General features: G+C 38.6%; 1 protein-coding gene across 23 annotated transcripts in view; it reads right to left on the bottom strand.

Annotated features, from left to right (window-relative positions):
- adgrb2 (adhesion G protein-coupled receptor B2) overlaps positions 1–23,256 on the bottom strand; it is a 162,858-nt gene that overhangs the window by 106,774 nt on the left and 32,828 nt on the right. For 22 of the 23 annotated variants that reach the window (XR_015091470.1, XR_015091472.1, XM_086063573.1 and 19 more), the window contains one exon: positions 5,960–6,863. Coding sequence is in view for 21 of the 23 variants with exons in the window: in XM_086063573.1 (XP_085919699.1) it covers positions 5,960–6,848 (889 nt within the window). In the remaining 2 variants the exon portion in view is untranslated. Of the gene's footprint in view, positions 1–5,959; positions 6,864–9,168; positions 9,243–23,256 lie in introns of those variants that run through there. The other variant, XM_086063565.1, reaches the window with a different exon arrangement.

Raw genomic sequence — 23,256 nt, 5'->3', positions numbered from 1 at the left:
ATATTTGCTGACAGAGCTAAAAAGACGCAATAAATATTGTATAAATTCTCAATTATCACCGAAGCTTGAAACCCAGAAGAACAACAGAATTGTTGTTTGAATGTCACACACGTGACGGGAGCATGGCCCCTCTGTAAAATTGTATTTCTTTGTTGTGAAATGCGGGACAGTCAAAGCAAAACTTCAAACACTTAAATTGCCCAACTTCGAATTTGATAACATTTCGAGTTCATCCAACCCTTGTTTTTTCTTTACAGCTAATGGGATTTGAGGAGTTGCACTGTAAAAAAAAAATAATAATAATAATATAACAGAATTTTACATTTTAATTTTTTCCCCTGTATTTTATTTACAAAAATAAACTGATTTTACATGTCTAAGTAAAATAACGTGAAATTACTGTAACTGTGAAAACACGCAATAGTTCTGTACTTTTACAAAAAAAAACTGTCAATTGTTAAAATACGTTCACAAATGTATCGTAATTTCACAAATATTTGTCAGTTATTTAATGGAATGAATAAAATGTCAAATTCAATTTATAAACCCTTAAAAAAATGTGAAAAAAATAAACATTTATATTTACTGAGAAATTAACAGTAAAAAAAAAAATCATCATTTCACCATAATTTCTTTGTGAATTGACAAAAGTGAAAACTACATTTTCTGTAATGTCCTATAGTATGGTAACATTCATTGTATTAACTTTTATTTTGAAAGGACATCTGCGATTTTTAATAAATAAAAATCTTGTTAAAATTACAGCTGAACTGTACTTTAATTATTACTATTATTAATTAATACTTTAATTATGGAAGTAAAAGTAATTTTCTATTATGTCACAGTATTTATCTGGCGCCCCAGCTGCCGGAAAACTCCAGTTTTTACGATTTTTATTTTTATTTTTTTTACAGTGTGGTACGAGCGACAGAGGTTGTTTCTGACTTTGGCCCTACTTATACCCTAATACAAATTTCATGATGTACAAAGGGGAACAAGAGCATCGACAGCATAGATTGGAGAAGTCTGGAATTTGGAGTGACATGTCAGCCGAGAAAGATGAAGTGCAGCGCTGGGAGAGAGCTACTAAAGACGCCAGTGGGCCAAATTAACGAACCTCCCGAGACCTCACATGCATGCCCGGGCTTGGGCGAGGGCTTGAGCGTACGTCCGCGCGCGCACGTGTAAAGTGGATGACAGAATAACTTGGGAGCTGCAGTATATCTCCCGAGTAGTCGTAGAGCAACTCAATGGCAATGAAATACGGAGATGTATAACCACATCTCACACTTTCGCTCTCACACGCACGCGCATCACTCTCTGGCCCGCTGACTCCTCGTCAAGCTCGAGTGCCTTCATGTGATCGATTAAGTGTAGAAAATAGCCTTGCATCCCATAGTGCACCTGTGCCCGGGATCATGTGATGCTATTCCCCAGAGCTGTTACTGTTTTCTGCGTTTGCATGTGTTCACTTTGCGTGACTGTATAAAAATATTCCGTTGTCAAACTTTCAACCGTTCAAATCCCAATGGCATGTCTGTCATTTTGTGTCTGGATGTCAGCCGGATTTGTTGTGTTGTGTTTCATACAAAGGTGTTATGTAAGCGTAAAACCTGCAACGTGAAGTTTTGGAGACAAAACATTTGGTTTGGACAACAAGTGAGCTTACCATCCAGCTGAGTAACAAACATGCTCATAGTTGAAAATACAACCGAATGAAAGACAGAATCACATTTATCGAATTGGAGCAAAGGTAAGATTTGTTTTTGTTTGTTTTCTTGAATAAAGTTCAGTACAGAAGAGGATTAGGGCCAGTGAAGAGAAAAAAAAGGTTGCCAGAATTTTGACTTTATTCTCAGATTTCTGACTTTAAAGTGAGAATTCTGAGACTAAAGTCAGAATTTTCACTTTAGGATGAGAATTATCACTTTATTCTCAGTATTCTGACTTTAATCTCAGAATTCTGACATTAAAGTCACAATTCTGAGAATAAAGTCAGAAGTCTCACTTTATAGCGATAATTCTGACTTCAGTCTCAGAATTTTGACTTTAAAGTCATAATTCTAAGAATAAAGTGAACATTTTTAGATTAAAGTATGAATTCTTAAGTAAGAATAAAGACAGAATTCTGACAACCTTTTTTTCTCTTCACTGGCCCTAATCCTCAGCACGTTCCAATCTTTTTTTTCTCAAAATCAAAGCAAGTTCTCGTAAAGTGAAAATAAATGTGTTCTAAAACCACACCAGCTTAAATGTCAGCTGTCAGTCAAATGTTAAATAAATCACATGTTTGAGCCATGAATATATATCTGCTTTAATATATCCCACCGAGTCATTGCAGGGCTTTCCATGCCGTGACAACGAGGCACTCTAAAGTGGCCACGCCAGGTTGAGATACCAGTCGACACGCTAGCTGCCAAGTCACTTTTATTTGTTTGTTTTCCTCCATGCACACACTCACGGTCAACAACAAGGCACTCTAAAGTGGCCACACCCACCTTCCATACGCTTCCGTCAAGTCATGCTTTTGCTTTTCTTTACCCTTACTCGTGCTTCCAACTTTGTTACCGTGACTGAATGCACATCATAATAGGATGGGGTGTGAACAAAGACTCTCGTTCGGTAACACTTTATAATAACTATATGTTATAACTGGTTAATAGAATAAAGAATAAACTGTTAATTATTGATGTTATAGTTAATGACTTATAACCATACCTACTAAATGAGTAATAGATCATAAACAAGCTATTGGTAAAATACTAGTGACTTGTTGAGTATCAGTTAATAGTTTATATATGTTATTGGAACATTATTCTGTTGCAACCGTTCCTCATTAACATTAATAAATAACTCATTAATTAACAGTATGCTAATATTCTATTAACTAGTTATTGTAAAGTGTTACCAACAATGGTAATTTAATATTTTTTATATCTCAAGAATGTAGTACTACCATTTTTCAGCAGTTACCTTTAAACCAGTTTTACATGTGTACTACGCATGTATGACAAGTCTAAACCTATTTAGTAACATAATTCACCGTGCAGGGTTTTTAATACTGCTGACATTTTATCGGCATCGTCGGAAAGGTAAGCGTGTCAAACTGCGACGGGTTTCTAATTTTATGACCCAATTTGGATTCTGAGCATAATCCCGCATCTCGTTAGCCTGCGCAGCCACACCAAAATGAAGTGATTTTTGTTGAACCTTCAATTTTGACGAATTACATTCTAATTGCTTCAACAGGAAGTTGGCTTGCGCTGCTGGTGAAACGCAGCCAAGGTTGAACAATCCACTGTAGACGCGACCGTACCGATGCACACACAAATGCTTAGTGTGTGTGTGTGTGGGTGTGTGTGTGTGTGTGTGTGTGTGTGTGTGTGCAAGTAAGTGAAATGTGTGGAAGGGCTTTTTTTTTTTTTTTCCCGTGAGCATAAAGAGGCTCAGTGCTGATCCCGGTCAGAGAGAAAACCATCGCTCACGAGCGGAGAATACTAATCCCCCCGCCTTAGTCACCTGGTGGAGACGGCCTTTCACACATGCACTTTCCCTTCATTCATTCCATTTGTTTTAGTGGGGGAAAGGATACGAGTGTTGAATAAGAAACAATTACTCATGTTCATCAATAGAGGCGTGTGTTGACGGACAGCCATTACTGACAAGTGTTGGGTTTTTAAAACACCTGTATGTCCTTTATCCCTGTCTTCTCATCTATGAGAAATATAGCTGCATGTTTTAGTCATTGACACAGTAAATTCATAAAGATTCATAACATTTATTTAAAAAAAACAGATTTACTGTACTGTAAAAACAACAAAAAAAAAAAAAGTGTGATAATGATTTGTTGAGGTCATTTTTCTGCCACGAGATGGCATAATTGTATTTGTAAGACATTGGTGACAGTTCAGCGCATTTTTCTCTTTATATTAAGAGCTATCTAATCTTTAACATGAAGTAACTTGTGAAATTCTGCACATTTTTCAAATTGTCACCACAAATATATTCATTATTATTACATTTATTACTGCTAAATTCTCTCTATAGTTTTCTACAATAAATATTTTTTTTCCCAAAATGTAAAAATACCTTAAATATTAAACTTGTCCATTTCTTTGTTTTAATGTCGAACAAAAACAAATGGTTCAGAAGGTTCCCAGGGTCAGTAGGATCTCTTATAAATAGCTCCCTAATATTAAAATGGTTTATATATATATATATATATTTAAAAAAAGGGCCAATATCCATATTTGTCAAAATGCCTAATATCGGCGCCAACTAACTTAATACAATTTTGTAGACAAATTATACCATTATATAGTCACGGCGGAGAGTTAGGGTGGCGTAAAATATTTTCTTAAAAAATAATTGCGAAGCACTGGTCACCATAGCTATAAGTAGTGGTCACTATGTCAACTGCTTCATGTTTATGTTGTTGCCGTTGTCAAGCACAGTATCAGTATTCTTAGCCCGACCATGTTTTCTCGGTACAACACGTTTGTCATTGAAATGGCACCGACGACTGAAAATGTCTTACAAAGTTGCTGAAACACTTTTGAGATATAGTTGCCTTTTTAAAGGTGGAAAAAAAAAAACAAAGCTAAATATATATGTAGACACACTTTCAGGCATGACTTTACATCACCCTAACGCTTGGCATCAAATCACAGGGTAGAGCTCTCCTTTCAATCCCCCCCCCTCCCCCCCCTTCTAAAGCAACCATGCATGAGGCCAAGTTTAAACATTATTTTCTCCTCTCATACACTTTGCTTCTGCCTCTGCCCCATTTATTGTAATATAAAAACACTGACTGAAAGCAAATAACTAATGCATATGCAATTGTCTATTTCTGCTGGACTTCAGTCTATTTTGGCTATTGGGAAAACGCACACGACACAAACGCACACATGCATGTAAACCCCCCTTGTGTTATGTTTATAAAGGCCCTCTGCTCCTCTCGTTTGATGCACTGATGTATGAACGACCATGTGTACGCGCATGGATGTCAAATATCATCTTGTCCTAACATTGCAAAAATCAGCTCGGCACACACGGTCACGCACGTGTAAACATTTTGTGCGCACACAATAATATGCAGCATGTAAACCAAAAAGTGCTCGGAAACAACACCTCCTGGGCCGCGAGGGAAGGCTTGAGGCGATCTAAAATATAGATCAGAAGGCTGAACTCCTGATTAGCAAATCTTTTTGATGAAGGGTTCGCAGGGTCCACTTTGAGCTGATTATCTTAATTAAAGGCCATCATATAAAATTCAAACGCTGCATTTAGAAAAAATGCACGTGTACAGCTTGAGAGGAAATACAGCGACATACCGTGTGTGTGTGTGTGTATATGTATATATATATATATATATATATTAGGGGTGTGAATTGCCTAGTACCTGGCGATTCTATTTGTATCACGATTCATAGGTCACAATTCGATTCGATACAGGTTAATCCAGATACAAATCTATAAATTGATTATTGCAATTCTTCTTTTTTTTTTACTCAAATTTAGAAAATACTCATCGGTAAACTTGTACATGTATAGTGTAAGATTTGTATGAAAATGTATTTATTTATCTGAGACTGCATTTAACAAACAGTTTGCAGTCTGTTTCATGTTTGAACAGCACTGAAATAAAATATTAAGGTTTAATGTTTCATGAATATAACATTCTTCCATGCTTAATGTGTGAATCCTAACCCTGAGTAAGACGTTTTGTTGAATATTTCCATAAAAAATGTATGTTTAAAAATCGATTTGGCCGCATATTGAATCGATTCGAGAATTGCTCACTGTAATATTGCGATATATTGCAGAATCGATTTTTTTCTAACACCCCTAATATATATATATATATATTAGGGATGTCAAAATTAGTGTGTTAATCTCAATAAACATCAACATAACATCAAACCTGTTTGTTTTTTAATACTAACAAATATAATCTTACCTTGTCGGACATCTCTGGGCGCAATGGCGATTGCGTTGTTGGAATGCAGCTCAGTGACACAGCAGTCATCCGGAACCGTTGAACCATTGCTGAAACTGTGAGGTGTCTCCGGTATCATGGGGACAGAAGGCGGCATGATGTTGTGATTCGGACATATGCAGCCCGTTTGCGTCAATCCGCAACCATCCCGGGTCGGAACATCCTCTTCCTTGTGGTCACCCGTTCGTAAACATTCCTCAAACCATCGGCACAGCACGCCGCAGGTGAACTGACTAGAGTTCTCGTTGTTAATGAGTAAGACCTCCACCAGCCTCATCTCCAGTAAATCCTTGGATACCTGAGGTTCGTCTGCGGCCGGATGTCTGCTTAAACATAGTTGGACAAAGTTCTTATCAAACTGCAGGAAGGAGTAAGGAGCATCCCAGCCGGATTGGCTTCTGCAGAGATCAATGACTTCCTGATCCCGAGCCGAGGCCGCCTCTAAGTGAAGCGGACAACTTTGATTGGCCAGGTGGTGATCAAGGGAGAGAAGCATGGGGGAGTACGTCCGGCAGATGGAAGGGTGGCGGTTGAAGCGGAGATAGAGGGAATACTTGGTGGGATCTGGGTTTTCCAGGGACCAGGAACAACCTGGGGCCCTGGAGGGAAAAAGCTCCCTTAGGGAGAAAGAGCCATAGAGCACCCCAGCGACCAAGCTGGAGCACGGCGTGGAGATGGGTGAGGGGGATCCCACTACCCCGGTGCTGGGGATGACATGGGCAGATCTGTAGGCGACATCAGCCAGGGCGGACAGCGGAGCCAGAGCGAGGCCAGACGCAGCAGCCAGGGCCCCAAGCACAGCCAGGAGAGAGGACAGCACAGACAGATACACCCCACCAGCAGTGTTCATCCTATGACATTGGTCCTGCAGGAGAGGAGAATAAAAAAAAAAAAAAGAGAGGGTGTTTGAAATTAGTCACAGGCAAAGCTCTCAGTGCATATAGTCAGAGATACTATATGCCGTGACCAGACAGTTTACTTCTTGGGATTTAAAAAGTCATCTGGATTAGAAAATTGTCCGTAATTTCACTAGCTCAGTCAGCATGTAGTTTTCTGAACCAAAATGGCTTGTGTTTCTGTTTAGGTTCTCCCATCATGGGCTGTTTGACTGATTGGTATTAGGCTTTTATTTTTTTTTAATAACCATGATGTAAGACAAAAAAGGCCTTTTTTACTCATTCCCTCCACTGCCATTTTCACTGAAGCAACCCCCTTCGCTCCCGGCTGTTTTACTGATTTTGCAAAGTCCACAGAATATTCTGTTCTATTGCTATAAAAACATGGAAAGATTAGAGTCTCTTCTTTCGTTAGGAAAAAGTACATTCGTATCTGTTTCCATTTTGCAGCAATTAGCATTAGAATATAGCTAAGTTTCATCATTATTCACAAATCTGTTGAAAACACTGGCAAAAAGAGCTTGTTGCAACATGGCGCTGACTGATCTCTTATACTCTGCTGCCACCTTCTGGACATTTTTTGTAATAACTACCATTGTTTTAAGTGACCTCTTCCATGTCAGAAGCTGGATCAGAGCCTTCTGTATGCTCTAGCATTAAGAAAACAAACATATAAATTCGTTTTTGGGAGTGACAGACAAAGTATTTATAAGTTTTTTGGTTTGAATGAGTTAAATGTGGACGAAATACGTGCGTACTAGTAAAATGTGTGCTGTAATATATTTAATTTGCTTTGGGCTGTATGAGCTATGGTGTAAAAGTCAGCCATGTTGGCCGACTTCTCACAGTTCGATACCCACAGATTTGCAGATTCACAATTATTTTTTGTTTTTATTTTTTTATATCTCTGGGGTATTCTCTATTTGTTCTGGGATTTATTTCCTACAGTTTTTCACAAAAAAAATGTATAATACATGTTTATCAGTGTTTTAATATATATTTTTTTTCCAGAGTATGCTTCGGAGCCCGTACTTCTGTCCATTTCAAGCAGCAGTAGTTTTGTTTTTACTGTAGCACACTGTTTTTTATTTTCTGTACTTTTTTTAAAGGCTTTTGAAAGACAATCTAGACTCGCACAATACACACTGAATAACGCATATAAATATTTATAGTGTTTTAGTGCGGAAATAATTCAGAATCCGTCACATATTTGGTGCACACGGAGTGCCTTTTCCATCACCTGAGACTGATCGCCCACACGTCCTCTCCTCAAACCATTATTACTTTGAACCACTTGACAGAGTATGACAGCGTCAAAACATTTTCCCTGCTCTATAATCAACCCAAACATTACATATAAGCAGCTTTAACATAATATTTAGGCTTCAAGGCGTATCACTTGACACTGTATAACCTGGTTTAATGTTGTTGTTTTTTAACTTGTAGTTTGTAGCATGTCACATTGGTACACACAAGGAAATGTTTGCAGGATTTATTTATCAAAAAAAGCAAACTCATGTTAAAGTCAGTGACAAGCCTTGCTTAAAGGAGCACGATCCACAAAAAAAGAGAACCAAATGGGAGGTTGTTGTATTTTAAACAAGAGACAACTTTCTACTACTAAAAATTCAACAAGGTTTTTTTTTTTTTTCCCAGCATTTTTTTGGGGGTGTGTATGAATGTTTTGGATCATCAATACATTCGCTAAACTGCATCTAGGTTCTTTTTTTTCCTCCGAGTGAAGCATGGTTGCGCAAGTACCCACTTGCCTAAGGTAGATGTTAATAAAACACAGCAGTATGCTATTTAACTGAATATATGCAAATGCATAAAAGCATTCCAGCAGTGAACATATAGTCCACCGGGCCTGAGTAAAGAGGCTACGAACTGCGTGTCAAGAGATGATGACCCCACAGGGGGTTGCGTAGTGAGAGTCACCAGTCTTGTGCAAGTGATGTGACGGAAACACAAGAATTGCCAAGCTGTAGGCAGTAAACAGTCTCTTTCAGGTTGTAGGCGCTTCTGCTACACGATGAATGATTCACCGTTATGTCCTGTTCACGGACACATGCTAGCATTGTGATAACTTGAGGTGGGTGAAAGGTCTTGGTAGCACAAGTTCACCCTTACAGCGTAAGCAGGACTGAGATATATATTGCTACAGCGTTGCTCATTAGGTTGGAAAAAGAGAGCTAGCAATGTTGCGCCCTCCTTGGTTAGCTTAGGGTTAGCTAGCTGGTATGACAGAACACATGGATGGATTTAAAACGTTACCAGAAGCGTACAAATAATCCGGGTTCTGCCGTTGGCTGTTGTACGGCAAGGGATCCTGGAAGTTGTTTTTAAAATCCAAAAAAGGAAAAGAGTTATGGCGTCGGATGCATGTGTACACTCAAATGTGTTTTCAAATAACTGAAAATGAAGCTTGGTAATGTGCTTTGAATAACATATAATGTAGATAAAGTGCTATATAAGTGTACTCCATTTACCATTATGATCAAAGTGGATTTTAATTTATTTGCACCTGTTCTTCAGCAAAAGGACAAATGAATAACCCATTCAAATAGATTCAGGATTTGGATTGATGGTAAATTAATATGCACATTTGAACGTTATGAACCAAAATGGACTTCTCACAATGCATTTTATACTAAATACGTGTTTTGCTCATTAAGATTTGTCTCTTGCTATAAAAGCCACATTCGTACCAAGCAAAGGTCGATGGTAATTTGCTATGAATTGAACTCAAGGACAGATCTCTATTGCTTATAAAGGTGAGCTTTTGGACATGTACTGTGACTTTATAAAACATGTGCACATCCTTTACAATCAGGGACACGCGTTCCATTGACAGTATGCCTGACAGGCACAAAGAGAAACATTTTCCAAGCATATATATATATATATATATATATATCTATATATCTATATATATATATATCTATATATATATCTATATATATATATATCTATATCTATATATATATATCTATATATATATATATATATATATATATATATATCTATATATATATATATATATATATATATATATATATATATATATATATATATATCTTGCCACAGACCTATCAGACGTCAAGTAACATTATATGCTAACCCATGCATAGGTAAACCCAACACAGATTTTACGGATGAAAAGAAGTTAAAAGCGTTAAGCAAATTGTTTTTGGGACAATGAACAATGAATATTCATACATGCAAGAACAGGCCCTAAAGTGCTGTCTTCAGCTCCATTCTGTCCCACTTCACTCTAAAACAGCACTTTACTGTAGGCACAATAAATATTCATTAGCTCGGATGTCTTCTTCCCCTCTTCCACCTTGACATTAATGTTATCTCCGAGGAGGGCGAAATAAAGAATATCCCTCCTTCCGTCTCGCTCGCCCATCCATCTCCTTTTAGCCTCGTCTTCATTCTGTAATACACCGAAGTGACAATATGACTCATATGATGTTTGTCTTTACTGTGAAAACCAGTGTGGCTCAAAATCAAGATACAAGGATACAGTTTGGTATCACGTGTGTATTTACAAAAGAGTATCGGGGCAACACTGAATAGAAAATGTCCTACATATCGTGCATACCAAAAAACGGTAGCTCATGTAACAAGTAACAACATTATAAACATTATTGATATAAAAATGTTGATGCCTATTTTTTTTTTAATCAAGGGTGGTTGTATTGAGAAATGCAACCCTTTCCGTGTAAATTTGATAAAGTGTTTTAACAGAACATAACGTTGCAAATAGAGAAGCATGTGTCAGGCTTGGCCTTGCAAACACCACTAAACTCGCTCGGGCATCTTCACACCCTTAACTTTGTCTTGTTGGGGGGCAAAAAAACTAAAGGTCACCATCTGTTAAGTGTTTGAATGGAATCTAATGTGACACACATGTGCACGCAGTCAGATCCCACTGGACTAAAAGTGAATCTGGATGACCCTTCTTTATAATTTCATGCATGCGTACACAGTGGCGTGTGCAAGCTTGTAAACATTAGCATAAATCTAAATGGGGTTGTCCAGTAACACGTTACAGTTCGCAAAGCGCTGCTGTGGATGAGGAGATTTTGTATTTGTCATTTCGGAACATACTTAGCAACAGATTATCTTAAAGCAGACTGTCCCACTTTAGTACAGCACATAGAAATTTGCAGATTCACTTTGATGTGGCGAATACATAAATAGTGGCTTTTAAGTGGCAAATTTGCAAGAAAAAAACTCAAAATTTGTGACTTAAAAAAGTGGCAAATACATAAATAGTGGCTTTTAAGTGGCAAATTTGCAAGGAAAAAAACTCAAAATTTGTGACTTAAAAAAGTGGCCAATATATAAATAGTGGTTTTTAAGTGGCAAATTTGCGAGTTTATAAAGTGGCAAATTTGCGAGTTTATAAAGTGGCAAATTTAAAAAAAAATTCTCTGAATATTAACCCAATTACCCTGTCTCAGCTTTAAGAACACAGAAGGGACTGATCAAAGAGAAACATAAGCGAACATAACCTGCTCCAGATTGTAAATTAAATTCTAAACTGTCAAAAATATCACTTAAAACACGTAAAAGGAATCCAAAGGAAGTTTGTGTTTGCAGTCACTGGTGTGGCAAATCCGTAGTACAATTAATGCAATTTTAGCTTCAGGATGACATACGGAAATAAAAACGATGCAAAACTAATTTCAGTGCTGTATGTCACTACAAACTGCAGGGAAGGGGGAGGTGTGGGAGTTGTCAGCTTCTCTGACAGTTTGACAGTCTGTGCATGTCAGACTGCATACATTTGTCAGTGTACAATCGCGTGTACACGGGGAAAAAACACATCCATCAAACGTGTTTTTCCTGCACCGTATGTATTAAATAGTGGACAGGTCTGCATGTGAGTTTGTGTCATGTCTCAGGTGGGGCGTAGATCAGGGTCACAGAGTGTGGTCAATGTTTTAATGAGTGGGAAATAAACACACATGCAAGTGCAAGTGCAGTCTTCTGAGTATATATTAAGTGGACACATCCTGTGTCCGCCTGCCAGGGCATATTACATGAATGTATGAATAATACATACATGACATGAGAGGTAATGTGAGATAAAACCTGGCAGGGCAGCAGAAATCAACGCAAATCATCATTTGTGCAGCTTTGACAGCTTTTATTTCTGGCACAGCACGGGCTCGAGTGGTGGAATAACTTGTTTATGTTTCCGCTAATAAGCAGCTAACAAGCTAATGCTGCTCACTGATCCAAAATAACCAAACACGGGAAGGGATTTTTTTTATCTGTCCAGCTGGGAAGCGATCAAACTTGATCAATGCGTGTTATTTCCCAATCGTTTCTCTTTCTGTAACATCTCTCCCTCTCCAGCTGCGGTGGAACACGTGGCCGTTTTTTTTTTCTTCTTCTTTGAAGTGTTGCCAGGCCGGGTATTTATTTCATTATCTCCCCGTCCTCTCAATTTCCTCTTCTTGTTTTTGGGAGTGAGCATCAAGACTCGGGAGGAAAACGAGGGGAGGGGGAAGCTGACGCTGCAGGTATGTTCTTGTTTTGTTCAATATTTATGGGAGGCAAACAGCCAAGAAAGGATGGGAGGATGAGTGCTATCGAAGGATAGAACAGTTGGATTCCAGTTCTTATTGCAACCCTGCAAATGGATGCGTCCATCTGTACGACATAAACTTGTTCATTGCATATATTAAAGTAGGCATCAGTAGTCGATAATAACTCAATGATGGGGACTCTTGGGAGGTGTAAACAGTATTTGCTGACATCAAGTAACATAGTAGATGTGTAAACATCGTAATGGTGCTTTATTGATTTGGGGTTTTAAGAAGAATACAGGAAAAACTGTTCCTCGTAAATTTAATGCAATTATTTCTTTACTCATTTAACCACCTTTGCGCCGCGCTGTTTTACTGTATTTTTAACTGATTTTGCAAGGCCCACAGAATATTATGTTCTATTGCTATAAAAACATGGAACCTACCGAAAGAAAGATTACAGTCTGTTCTGCAGCAATTAGCATTAGAATATAGCTAAGTTTCGTCATTATTCACATTTCTGGTGAAAAAAAGAGCTTATTGCAACATGGCCCTGGCTGATCTCTTATACTCTGCTGCCACCTGCTGGCGTTTTTTTTACCACTATGTCAGAAGCTGCATCAAAGCCTTCTGTATGCTCTTGCATGAAAAAACATAATAATAATAAAAACAAAAAACGTGTAAACACGTTTTTGGGAGTTGAAGAACAAAGTATTAAAAAAACGTTTTTGTGTTTGAATAAGTTAATGGTTTTTAATGACAACCACCACCTTCCAACACAGAAATAAACAAAATGATGTCTTATTTTGCAAAACCGACCAATGACATCGTTGATCAATCGGGCAAATTAACACATGCCGATCATTCATTTTGCATAAATTTAGTCCATCTGGTTGGTGTAAAGTCTACAGCAGATTTTTTTTTCACATCAGCAAAACTTAAAATATTTTTGGGAATTGCGCAACTCAAAATTCTATCCAAGTTTGTTGCCTTAACATTTTGAATTCATGTAACTTTTTTTTTCAGTGCAGGCTCAACGTGTAACTGAGACAGTAAGGTTGTCCAGTCCAAGTTTTCCCTGTGGGGCTCATTAACAGCTCAAGCTAGTTATATACATGCTGTAGGTGGGTCACATCTTGAATCAATAAACACACAAGTGTCTACTGCGCATGCCTCAAAACTGTTAAGATCTATCATGTCAGCAAAAACTGCTCCGAGACCTTGAAGGCAACATGATTTCACAGGCACCTGCGTGCGTGTGCCTGTATGATGGCTGTCAGGCAGGAGTTATCGTTTGAGTGGAATTGGACAGACGCACAGTTTGAAAGCAAGAGTGTAAAGCAGGCTTCTAGAAAGGTCGTTTTTTTTTTCCTTTTAAAGGTCGTTTTTAAAGACAGATTTTGCCCAGTATACTGTTCCTATCATATATAGATCACATAATCCTTCAACATTATTTAATATATTTTGCAATGTCCCATCTTCCCTGCATCTCCACTTTGGCGTGTCAGAAGTAACATAAGTTGACTCTCCCAATAAAGTATCCAGTCTCAACATGAATGCCATTCGCCTCCACTTTTTATTTTTTTATTTATTTTTGCAGTGTTCACCTTTTCTCTAAAAATTTGACAGCTGCCTTGAGGTTAAAAAAAAATCTCCACCATGTCAGCCTTCTCTCTTGGATTAAACCGTGTATATCTCATTTTTATCCGGACCTGTCTTTCAGTGGGATATATTTTTCCACATGCCTCACTACGCCTTACGCATGATGGATGTATTAAGAGACAGAAAGACAGAAAGAAAAAAACAAGGGGGTGTGATGGTTGGTTGAGGCGGATGTGCAAAAAAATGACCAAGAAATGGGGAAACAAAATAATGATATGAATTATGTGGGAATGGCATCAAATTGTATTCCTTTTCAAGCATAAACAGATGGTGACATCAGATTCTGAGCATGCCTGTGAATGTCTGTGTATGTAATCTATTTCTTCCTACAAAAGTAATTGACATCTCAACAGCCCTGCTAACTACTTTCTAAGGCAGATTATTGAGCCCTATCTATTATATGAACGCTTTGATGAACACAAAAAAAGCAAGCCAAGTAAACAAGAACGGGTCTTTTTTTGCTTAGATGCCATAGATCTGACTTTCATCTGCGTAGCTGTGAAAGGAAATACGATGAAAATGCAACAAAACAGCAGGGGCCCTAAAATTGCCCCCTGTGGATCACCATAAGAAAGTGGGGCAGAGTGGGACTTGGAACAACCAAGGCCTGCTTGACTAGTGGGACAACTTGAAAAATAACATGCAGTGCTATTCTAACAGAAAACTCTTTCTTGGTCAAATGTGTGGTCACATTTTTTAACTGAACCAACGCTTTTTCAATATAGTCCATTACTGTTGCGTACAAATAATCTCATGAGAATTCAGGGCCAATTCCGAGAGTGTCGAATCTGCTCCGCCATGAAGAAAAAAACAAGGATGACTGCACAATATTGCTTGCTTGTTTTACGTGCACCCTGGAAAAGCCTACATCATTTGATGACTGGAGTTGTGAGCTCATTGGAAACTCCTAGAGACTTGATGAAGGAGCGAGCCGGGTTCACTCAGAAGTCGGGCGAAAGTGTGTGCAGCGTTTTCTTCTTTGGTTGGAGTAAACCAAGTTGAACATGAGAAGTGTGCGTTCCCTGCTTTGACTGGGCTTTGGTCAGTTCATTAATTTAAGTTGTGTGGGTCTTACATACTGGCAAGTTTACTGTTACTCTAAATTTCTGTGGTTAATTGATTAATCTTGGATGTCTCCCATTTGAAGTTCATTTGCTGATTTCTGGCACGAGTCTGCTCGCCTCCATTATGAGTAAGGGAGTGCCTTCATCCGCTCGATATTTTTGAACACTACCCCCCCCAACATGATTGGAAGAAACATCTAGTACAGATCAACTATTACATTTTTATTCTATTTTTGAATGACAGTTTGCCGCTGTGCGCTATTTTTAAAAGTTCCACAAACTGGTCCTCAAGAAAAAACGATCATGTTGTGATGGATTACCACTATTGTCCGACGGTTGATTTTTATAGCAGAAAATAAATAACACCTAATGGCTGCCAGTCATAAAATCAATTTTAACACTAATGGCATACTTTGGAAAAAGGTTCTCAACAGGTAAGGGCAATACACATTTTCCACCACTAATGACACTTGAAGGCCTTTAGTCGAGAGGCTATTCAGATGAAAACGTTGAAAATGGATGAATGCTGCATTATCAAAAAGAAAAGAAAATATCAAACCGAGCTCAATTGGGTGTCAGTTATACAATTCAGACTGCAGAAGTGGTGCTATATACTATATCAGAAAAAATAAGTAGAGGTGGTTTGACTGGATGGTTTCATGCCATTTTTGTCACAAAGACCTCACAAAAAAGGTTGTAATCCACCTCATGTTTATTTTTCCAATCATGCTGCCATCTGAATAGATAATTCCATAAACGACCATTTACTGTACGGGAAGGTGCACTATTTTCTAAAAATACCACCTTTCACAACTGCAATGAAAAGACTGCCGCTGCTCGAATCTCAGCTTTCCACATTAGTGTCACCTCATTCGACAACATTTAGTTGGCAAATGAAGTGCGAAGGATGGAGATGGGTTTGGCCCAAGAGCCTGAGCACTAAATTTGAGACATGATACTTTTTGATCTGGTGAAAATAGTCTTCCGTTGATTTATTTCAACGGTGCCATTGCATGTTCCCGGACATCTTAAGTCGTAAGTTCTAACGGTGTCTCTCTGAATTATATGAAATAAACGGTGAGTGTACAGGCTTGATATAAGTATCCAAATTTCGTGGGTGAGGGGAAAAAAGCCTTAGCTCCGGGCTGAAGCTGCACATTCAAAAATGAGCACTTTGGCGTTTTTATTAGTTGCTTGACCGATTGTGGTTGTTTAAAACGCTGCAGGCACTGATCAGCACAAGTGTGCCATTAAAAATAGATGCACCGCAAACCCATCCCCGGCCAGTTAATGACGCTTATATACAATATATATTGTACATCGTAATCCAAACAGCTAATGTCAGCTTGCTACTGTCTTTGAAGGAGATGAGTATGCGTGACAAGACTGCAAAGTGTACAATTTGTGTAACGCTAAGCGAAAACCAAGATGGGTGTTTTTGCAGAAAATGCTGTGATTTAAAAGGATATTAAGATGGAGTACCGACATAAAAAGACTGCATAATTTAGAAGACCAAGAAAAAGATATTATTAAAAGTGATGCACAGATTGAAGTGTAAACCGGGTGCGACTGTATGCCGATGAGGACTTGAAAAACCAGATGTCTTATATATATATATATATATATATATATATATATATATATATATATATATATAAATATATATATATAAATATATATATATAAATATATATATATAAATATATATATATAAATATATATATATATATATATATATATATATATATATATATATATATATAAATAAATATATATATAGTTTGAACCAGAATATCGTTTTTTGATTCTTAAGATGCGAGTTCATCAAATCGTTCCACTTTCAAATCAAACCGCTCTTGAATTGTCTTTTTGTATAGAGATATAGCAATGTTAGCTACTTAGTTACCACAAGAGGAGGGGGTGGTGGGTTTGGTGTCTTTTGAAGAGTTTGGTCTCAACAGACTTGCCCCCAGTCACTTCAGCTGTCTTTCATCAGCCCATGAAGGTGTACCGTGCTAATAGGCTTTCTCCTCACTTTTCCCGTCAAACAAAATGGCCTGACTATGCTTTCCCCTGAGAGGAAAGCTGTACTACAATCAATGACCACATATATACGGCTCAGTACATACTATACCTCCCCCTTCCTTGTTTTGACTCCTGAATGAACACAATGTGGGAAAAAAAACAGCTGTCTCAAATGAAATCTCTCATATCTTGTACATAACAAATTAAATCCCCAAGATTACGATTCCTCTAATTGGAAATCAACAAATGCTTAAAGATACTAATTGACTTTGACCCCTTTTTCCCACAACGCTAATCACCATGCCGGCTCTCCGTAAGCATTCCGGACCTTTCTCGCAGTCTTTCCTTGACGTCAAGCCATTGAAGCATAGTGTGAGGGAAAAGTAGGCAACGTAAAATCTAATCCAATTACAGACACGATGGAAAACACGGGACAGGTTCCCCATAGGCAACAGCGTACGAACAACAATCCTGATTGAAATGGCAGGCCTTCAAACAACATCCATTCCCATTGGAGCAGAGCTAAACAAACCTCGCTCCCGTTGGGCTTCTAGTAATGGGCTGAGGAGAAAGTTGAGGTGAGTGTTTCACATACTAATGCAGGCCAAGTCATTTGCCGCTGGAGTACGTGAGAAGAATGACAAAGTCTTGAATTCACAGTGAAACTAATTCTACCCACAATGAGAATTTCCTGATACTTTCATTAAACAACTTTGTTCTTTCAGGGAGTTTTTTTTTTTTATTATTGTTTTTATTTTGCCGTCAACTGCACCAGACGTACCTGCAGATAAAACACTGTACTGAACACACTTCCGTGTATAAATGTATAATGAATGACAATGGTGAATGAGAAGACTGTGTTACAGCGTTTTGAGTATTTGAAGGTACAAAAGCGCTATATAAGTGAAAGTCCATTCGTGACTGTATGTACTCGTATATATCAACCATGTAAAGAACTTTGTGAGTCCTCTCGTAAGTGCTACAAAAATAAAATGTAAATCCTTCACTGTGCTGAGGTCATACATTCTGACAGCTGAATTTTCAACTCAAATTGGTAACACATTTGTAAACAATTTTGACCCTGCATGGAAGCCAAACGCTCCTTTGAAACCCGGACTAATTTAAAACCCGAGTTAACACTTTTTGACATCTTCATTTTCCAACTCAATTAGATAATTGTTAAAAACGGGACCTTGCATTGAAGCCAATCCCTTCTTTGAAGACTTGCTTTGAAATCCTGACTCCTTAAAACCGTAGGTCAAAGTTTCTAATAGCTGAATCTTTCAACTCAATTTTGTAAAAACTGTTAAAAAATTGTGACTGCGCATGGTGGCCATACGCTCCTTTCAAACCTCACTTTGAAACCCGGTGTCACACATTCTCACAGTTAAATTTTTTGACTCAATTTGGTAACAGCTGTTAAAAATCGTGGCCCTACGTGGAAGCCAAACCCTTCCTTTGAAACCTTACTTTGAAACCCTGACTCATTTAAAACCCAAGGACACACATTTTCACAGCTTAATTTTTCAACTCAATTTGGTAGCAACTAGTTAAAAATCGTGACCCTACGTCGAAGCCAAACCTTTCTTTGAAACCTTACTTTGAAACACTGACTAATTTGAAACCCGAGGACACACATTCTCACAGCTGAATGTTTCAACTCAAACTGGTAGCAGCCGTTAAAAATCGGGACCCTACGTGGAAGCCAAACCACTTATTTGAAACCCGAGGACACACATTCTCACAGCTGAATGTTTCAACTCAATTTGGTAGCAGCTAGTTAAAAATTGTGACCCTACGTGGAAGCCAAACCACTTATTTGAAACCCGAGGACACACATTCTCTCAGCTGAATTTTTCAACTCAATTTGGTAGCAGCCGTTAAAAATCGAGACCCTGCGTGGAAGCCAAACCACTTATTTGAAACCCGAGGACACACATTCTCACAGCTGAATTTTTCAACTCAATTTGGTAGCAGCCGTTAAAAATCGGGACCCTGCGTGGAAGCCAAACCCTTCTTTGAAACCCGAGGACACACATTCTCTCAGCTGAATTTTTCAACTCAATTTGGTAGCAGCCGTTAAAAATCGTGACCCTACGTGGAAGCCAAACCACTTATTTGAAACCCGAGGACACACATTCTCTCAGCTGAATTTTTCAACTCAATCTGGTAGCAGCCGTTAAAAATCGTGACCCTACGTGGAAGCCAAACCCTTCTTTGAAACCCGAGGACACACATTCTCACAGCTGAATTTTTCAACTCAATTTGGTAGCAGCCGTTAAAAATCGGGACCCTGCGTGGAAGCCAAACCCTTCTTTGAAACCCGAGGACACACATTCTCTCAGCTGAATCTTTCAACTCAATTTGGCAGTAGCTGTTAGAAAATCGTGACCCTGCATGGAAGCCTTGTGCTTGTTCGTGTGCGATTTAGTTAGTTAGAAGTGAACTAAACTAACAACTTCCGATAAAGTACATTCAGATCTGGTCAGTCCACATTTAACTTATCCATCATTCTTTGATGAGTGTAAATATTGAGTGAAAGAGTACAGAAAACTTCGGCATACCCTGTACAAACTCACCGGGGGGGGGTTGTGTGAAAAGCTGGCTTGCTTAATTTAATTGCCAATTATATCAGTGCTTCAGTTCCTCTGCATACAAAAGAGCGACCAAAAATAATCATAGACTCAAACAGGCAGACTCACACATATACAGAAACGGAATACAAATACACTTGCACACAAACACCAGAGGCGGGCAAGCGCAACAAGGGAAGATTTCGGCGCTCGCTGCATTAATCACCAACAGAAGAACATTGCAACAGGTGGCCACAGTCGCTGGAAATACTTCTCAAACTTTTCACCTCGAGTGTCACTCGTTTGATGTCAGAAAAAAAAAAGGACCCGCAACCCGCAAGAACAAAAGAAACGCCAATAAGTGATGGATCAAGGGCAACTCAAAAATTTCTGCAAGTGCTTACAACACATACAGTAAAGCTCAGAGCGCACCTCATACACAGGTGGTTAAAAAAAAAAAAAAAAGCGCTGTATTCATGAGAAGTGAGAGAGTGAAGAAGACAAAGTGACAGGTGTGTTCATCTCTCCTGCCCTGTCGGGAATTCTAAAGTGGCCCGCTTGAAGTTTGTCGGAGAGTTGAAGTTCCAAAATCTGCAAAGTTCTGTCTGAGCACGTTCAAAAGAATCAGTCAGAGTTGCAGTCGGGTAATGTTGACAGGTTGACGCATTAAAGATGAAATGAGTGAGTTAAAATAAGAACAATGGGAAGGGGGGGAAAAAAAAACAAGAAAGCAAATAAAAAGGCTGTAATATCGGAGCAGACGTGCAAAAGAGCGGCATCTTAAAAAAAAGGAGAAATGTAAAAATGTGCGCTTAAAAAAGGAGCTTGATGTTGGCTAAACATATTTTAAATGAACAGCTTTGTTTGAATGTTGTTGTTTTTTTCACAAGCAAAGTCCCTCATGCTGAAGGAAGAGAAAGCCTTTGAGGGGGGAGAGGTCACTCGCTTTCATGGCAATTTGGCTTTATTATCAGCGAGGAAATGAAGAAAGAGGGTGGAGGAGAAAGTTCTCGAATTAAAAGGAAGCTATTGATGTCTCTCGCTCGAAGGCCCTCTTTTTTTTTTTTCCCTTCTTCCAAGTTCACATTTTGCACACAGCACTCAGATAAAATAAATTAGGAGGTAAAGGAGAGACGAGGAAAAGAAAAGAGAAAAGCTAAACAAGGAAAAAAGTGGTACTCGGGAGAGACTCCCGTTGAGAACAAACCTGCATGCCAAATGTTCCTCATTTGGAGCAGCGCTAGGTTTTACACACTTTTACAATCTTTACACATTTTCTTTGAGGCCTACTTTTTTGCGTCGTCACATTTTTCTTCACTATCACTGCAGTGCAAGTATTACAAACAAATCCCCCCAAAAAATCCAAAACTAGTCTTATGTGACAAAGGCCTGGCCTCAGGTCTGGATTGTTGCGCAACTTTAGACTTGGAAATATTTGACCAGTGAAAATAAATTCCGATAAACAAATAAAAGTTGGAACGTTAAATACAGAAGGCTAAAATCAGCAACTGGAGAGATTGACGGACAAGACACCTCTTATGTCTAAAAAGGTCGATCACATTTTTCTTTACAAATCACTTCTATTAATTAGCCAGTCACCATGCCCGCTATTCTTCCCTCTATTCTAATACATCAACCAATTTTAGTGTTGAAAATTGTTGAAGAGAAAATCTCCTAACTTTAAACTTCAACTGTCTGAGAAGAATCGGATAACTCCGCCTCCTCTTGACATAAGCATTTTTTGTATTCATTTTTAAACTACGAAAGCTTTTTTTTTTTCTTGTCGGCAGTTCAGCGTGATGGCGGACTATAAAATTCTCATCAATGACAGCGTAGCAAATTAGCGATTTCTTAGAAATTTTACCTGAACAATAGAAGATCCAAGGATTCCGCTCAACAGCAATGCTAGATTAAGAGTGTCAAACGTTAGCATGCCAAACATTTTCAAAAGAAAATTGAACTCGATTTGACAATTTTTTTTCAGACCGATAACTACAATTGATCACTTTTTTGAGTACGATACGAGTGCCGACTCTCGTGCTTTATAAGCCGAATATAATATAGATATATATTATTTCATTTAACATAAAGGCAAAAAATTGTGAACAAAGTCCTTTCTGACACAGATGATGATTCGCCTGATGTGTCAATATGACGTAGTATAGCGCCAACTACTGCTGAGGAGGAATTCCAGATGTTTTTTTTTTTTTTTTTGCCTTAAATACCTTTGCCTTAAAATAGATACCTGGTCTTATCTTAACTCCGGCTCTTACCAAATTGAGTTGAAAAATTAAGCTCTGAGAATGTGTGTCCTGCTGGCCGTTTTTATTTTTATAATAACTACCATTGCTTTAAGCCACCTATTCAGCATCAATGCTCTAGAATAAAAAATAAAAAAAAACGTATAAATACGTTTTTGGGACCATGGCAATATTTAAAATAGAAAGTTCACATTCACAAAATTTGTATGCATTCTCAATCTCAGGTGGCTTCTTCATTTTATCCCGTCCACAGTCCTTTGGTTCCTACAGGAGCCCCCCATCTCTCGCTAATACCCACCTGCTCCGCCAAACCCGCGTTCCCGCCGGAGCACGCTAGCGCGCATGCATATCCGCGCCCGCTCAAAGATTTATGATCATTCCGGGTCCCTCGCTCGAGCGGATAGCGGTGACCACGGACCGACACAGCGAGCCGGAGAAGGGTAATTTCATCCTCTGTAGGACGAGCGAACGCACTTGCGCTCACGTCCTACTTTCCATCGTTTCACCTCCACGTTCGCGCCTGCTCCTCCGCTACCTCCCTCGTGTAAATGTTGGAGGAAAGTGCAATCCATCTAAATCAATATAAAGCGTTTGCCGGACCTGGGTGTCACTTAGTCTTTAATGCAAACACTTTCACATAGTAGCAGGTGAGATAACCAAGGACTCCTTAAAAAAAAAAAAAAATTTTAGCACGCATGTGAAGGATAAAGATACGGGAGTAAAGGCGGCGGTTTTGAAAGGGAGGAAGAAGAGGGTGGGAAAAGAAGATGAAGCTCAAGTGTGGACCGAACCACAAGCTAGTGGACTCAATGGATGCATTATGGAGGGAGGGGATTACATTTTTGTGTTCACACCAGATAAAGAATGTATTGTGACCGGCCACGCAATATCAATTTCTGCTAAATGGAAAAACTGGCAGCTTACACTGATATGATCAAGTTATTATTTTCGTCCAAATGTATGCATTCATTGTGATTTGTTTTGGTGTTTATTCAAAATTGAACGCATGCTGCTGGTGTCGTCGAGAACTTCATGTGGTGGATTTTGTGTCCTCCCTCTGTTTTGCTACTTTCCAATCCTCTACAGAGCCCCTTCTTTTCATCTTAATTCCTTCTTTTGGCCCTTACTGGGTGAGACTTGTCAGTGGAAGAAGCTTCTGTGAAACACCACCTGTCAAGTTCTCTCCTCTTTGTCTTTCTCTTTCTCAATTCACATCTCGTAGGACGCAGAA

Source organism: Leptonotus elevatus, chromosome 19, assembly GCF_054856555.1.
Source record: "Leptonotus elevatus isolate MCC_2025b chromosome 19, RoL_Lele_1.0, whole genome shotgun sequence".
NCBI lineage: Eukaryota > Metazoa > Chordata > Actinopteri > Syngnathiformes > Syngnathidae > Leptonotus > Leptonotus elevatus.
Note: the sequence above shows the minus strand (reverse complement) of the source record. Positions and strands in the feature narration are given on the sequence as shown.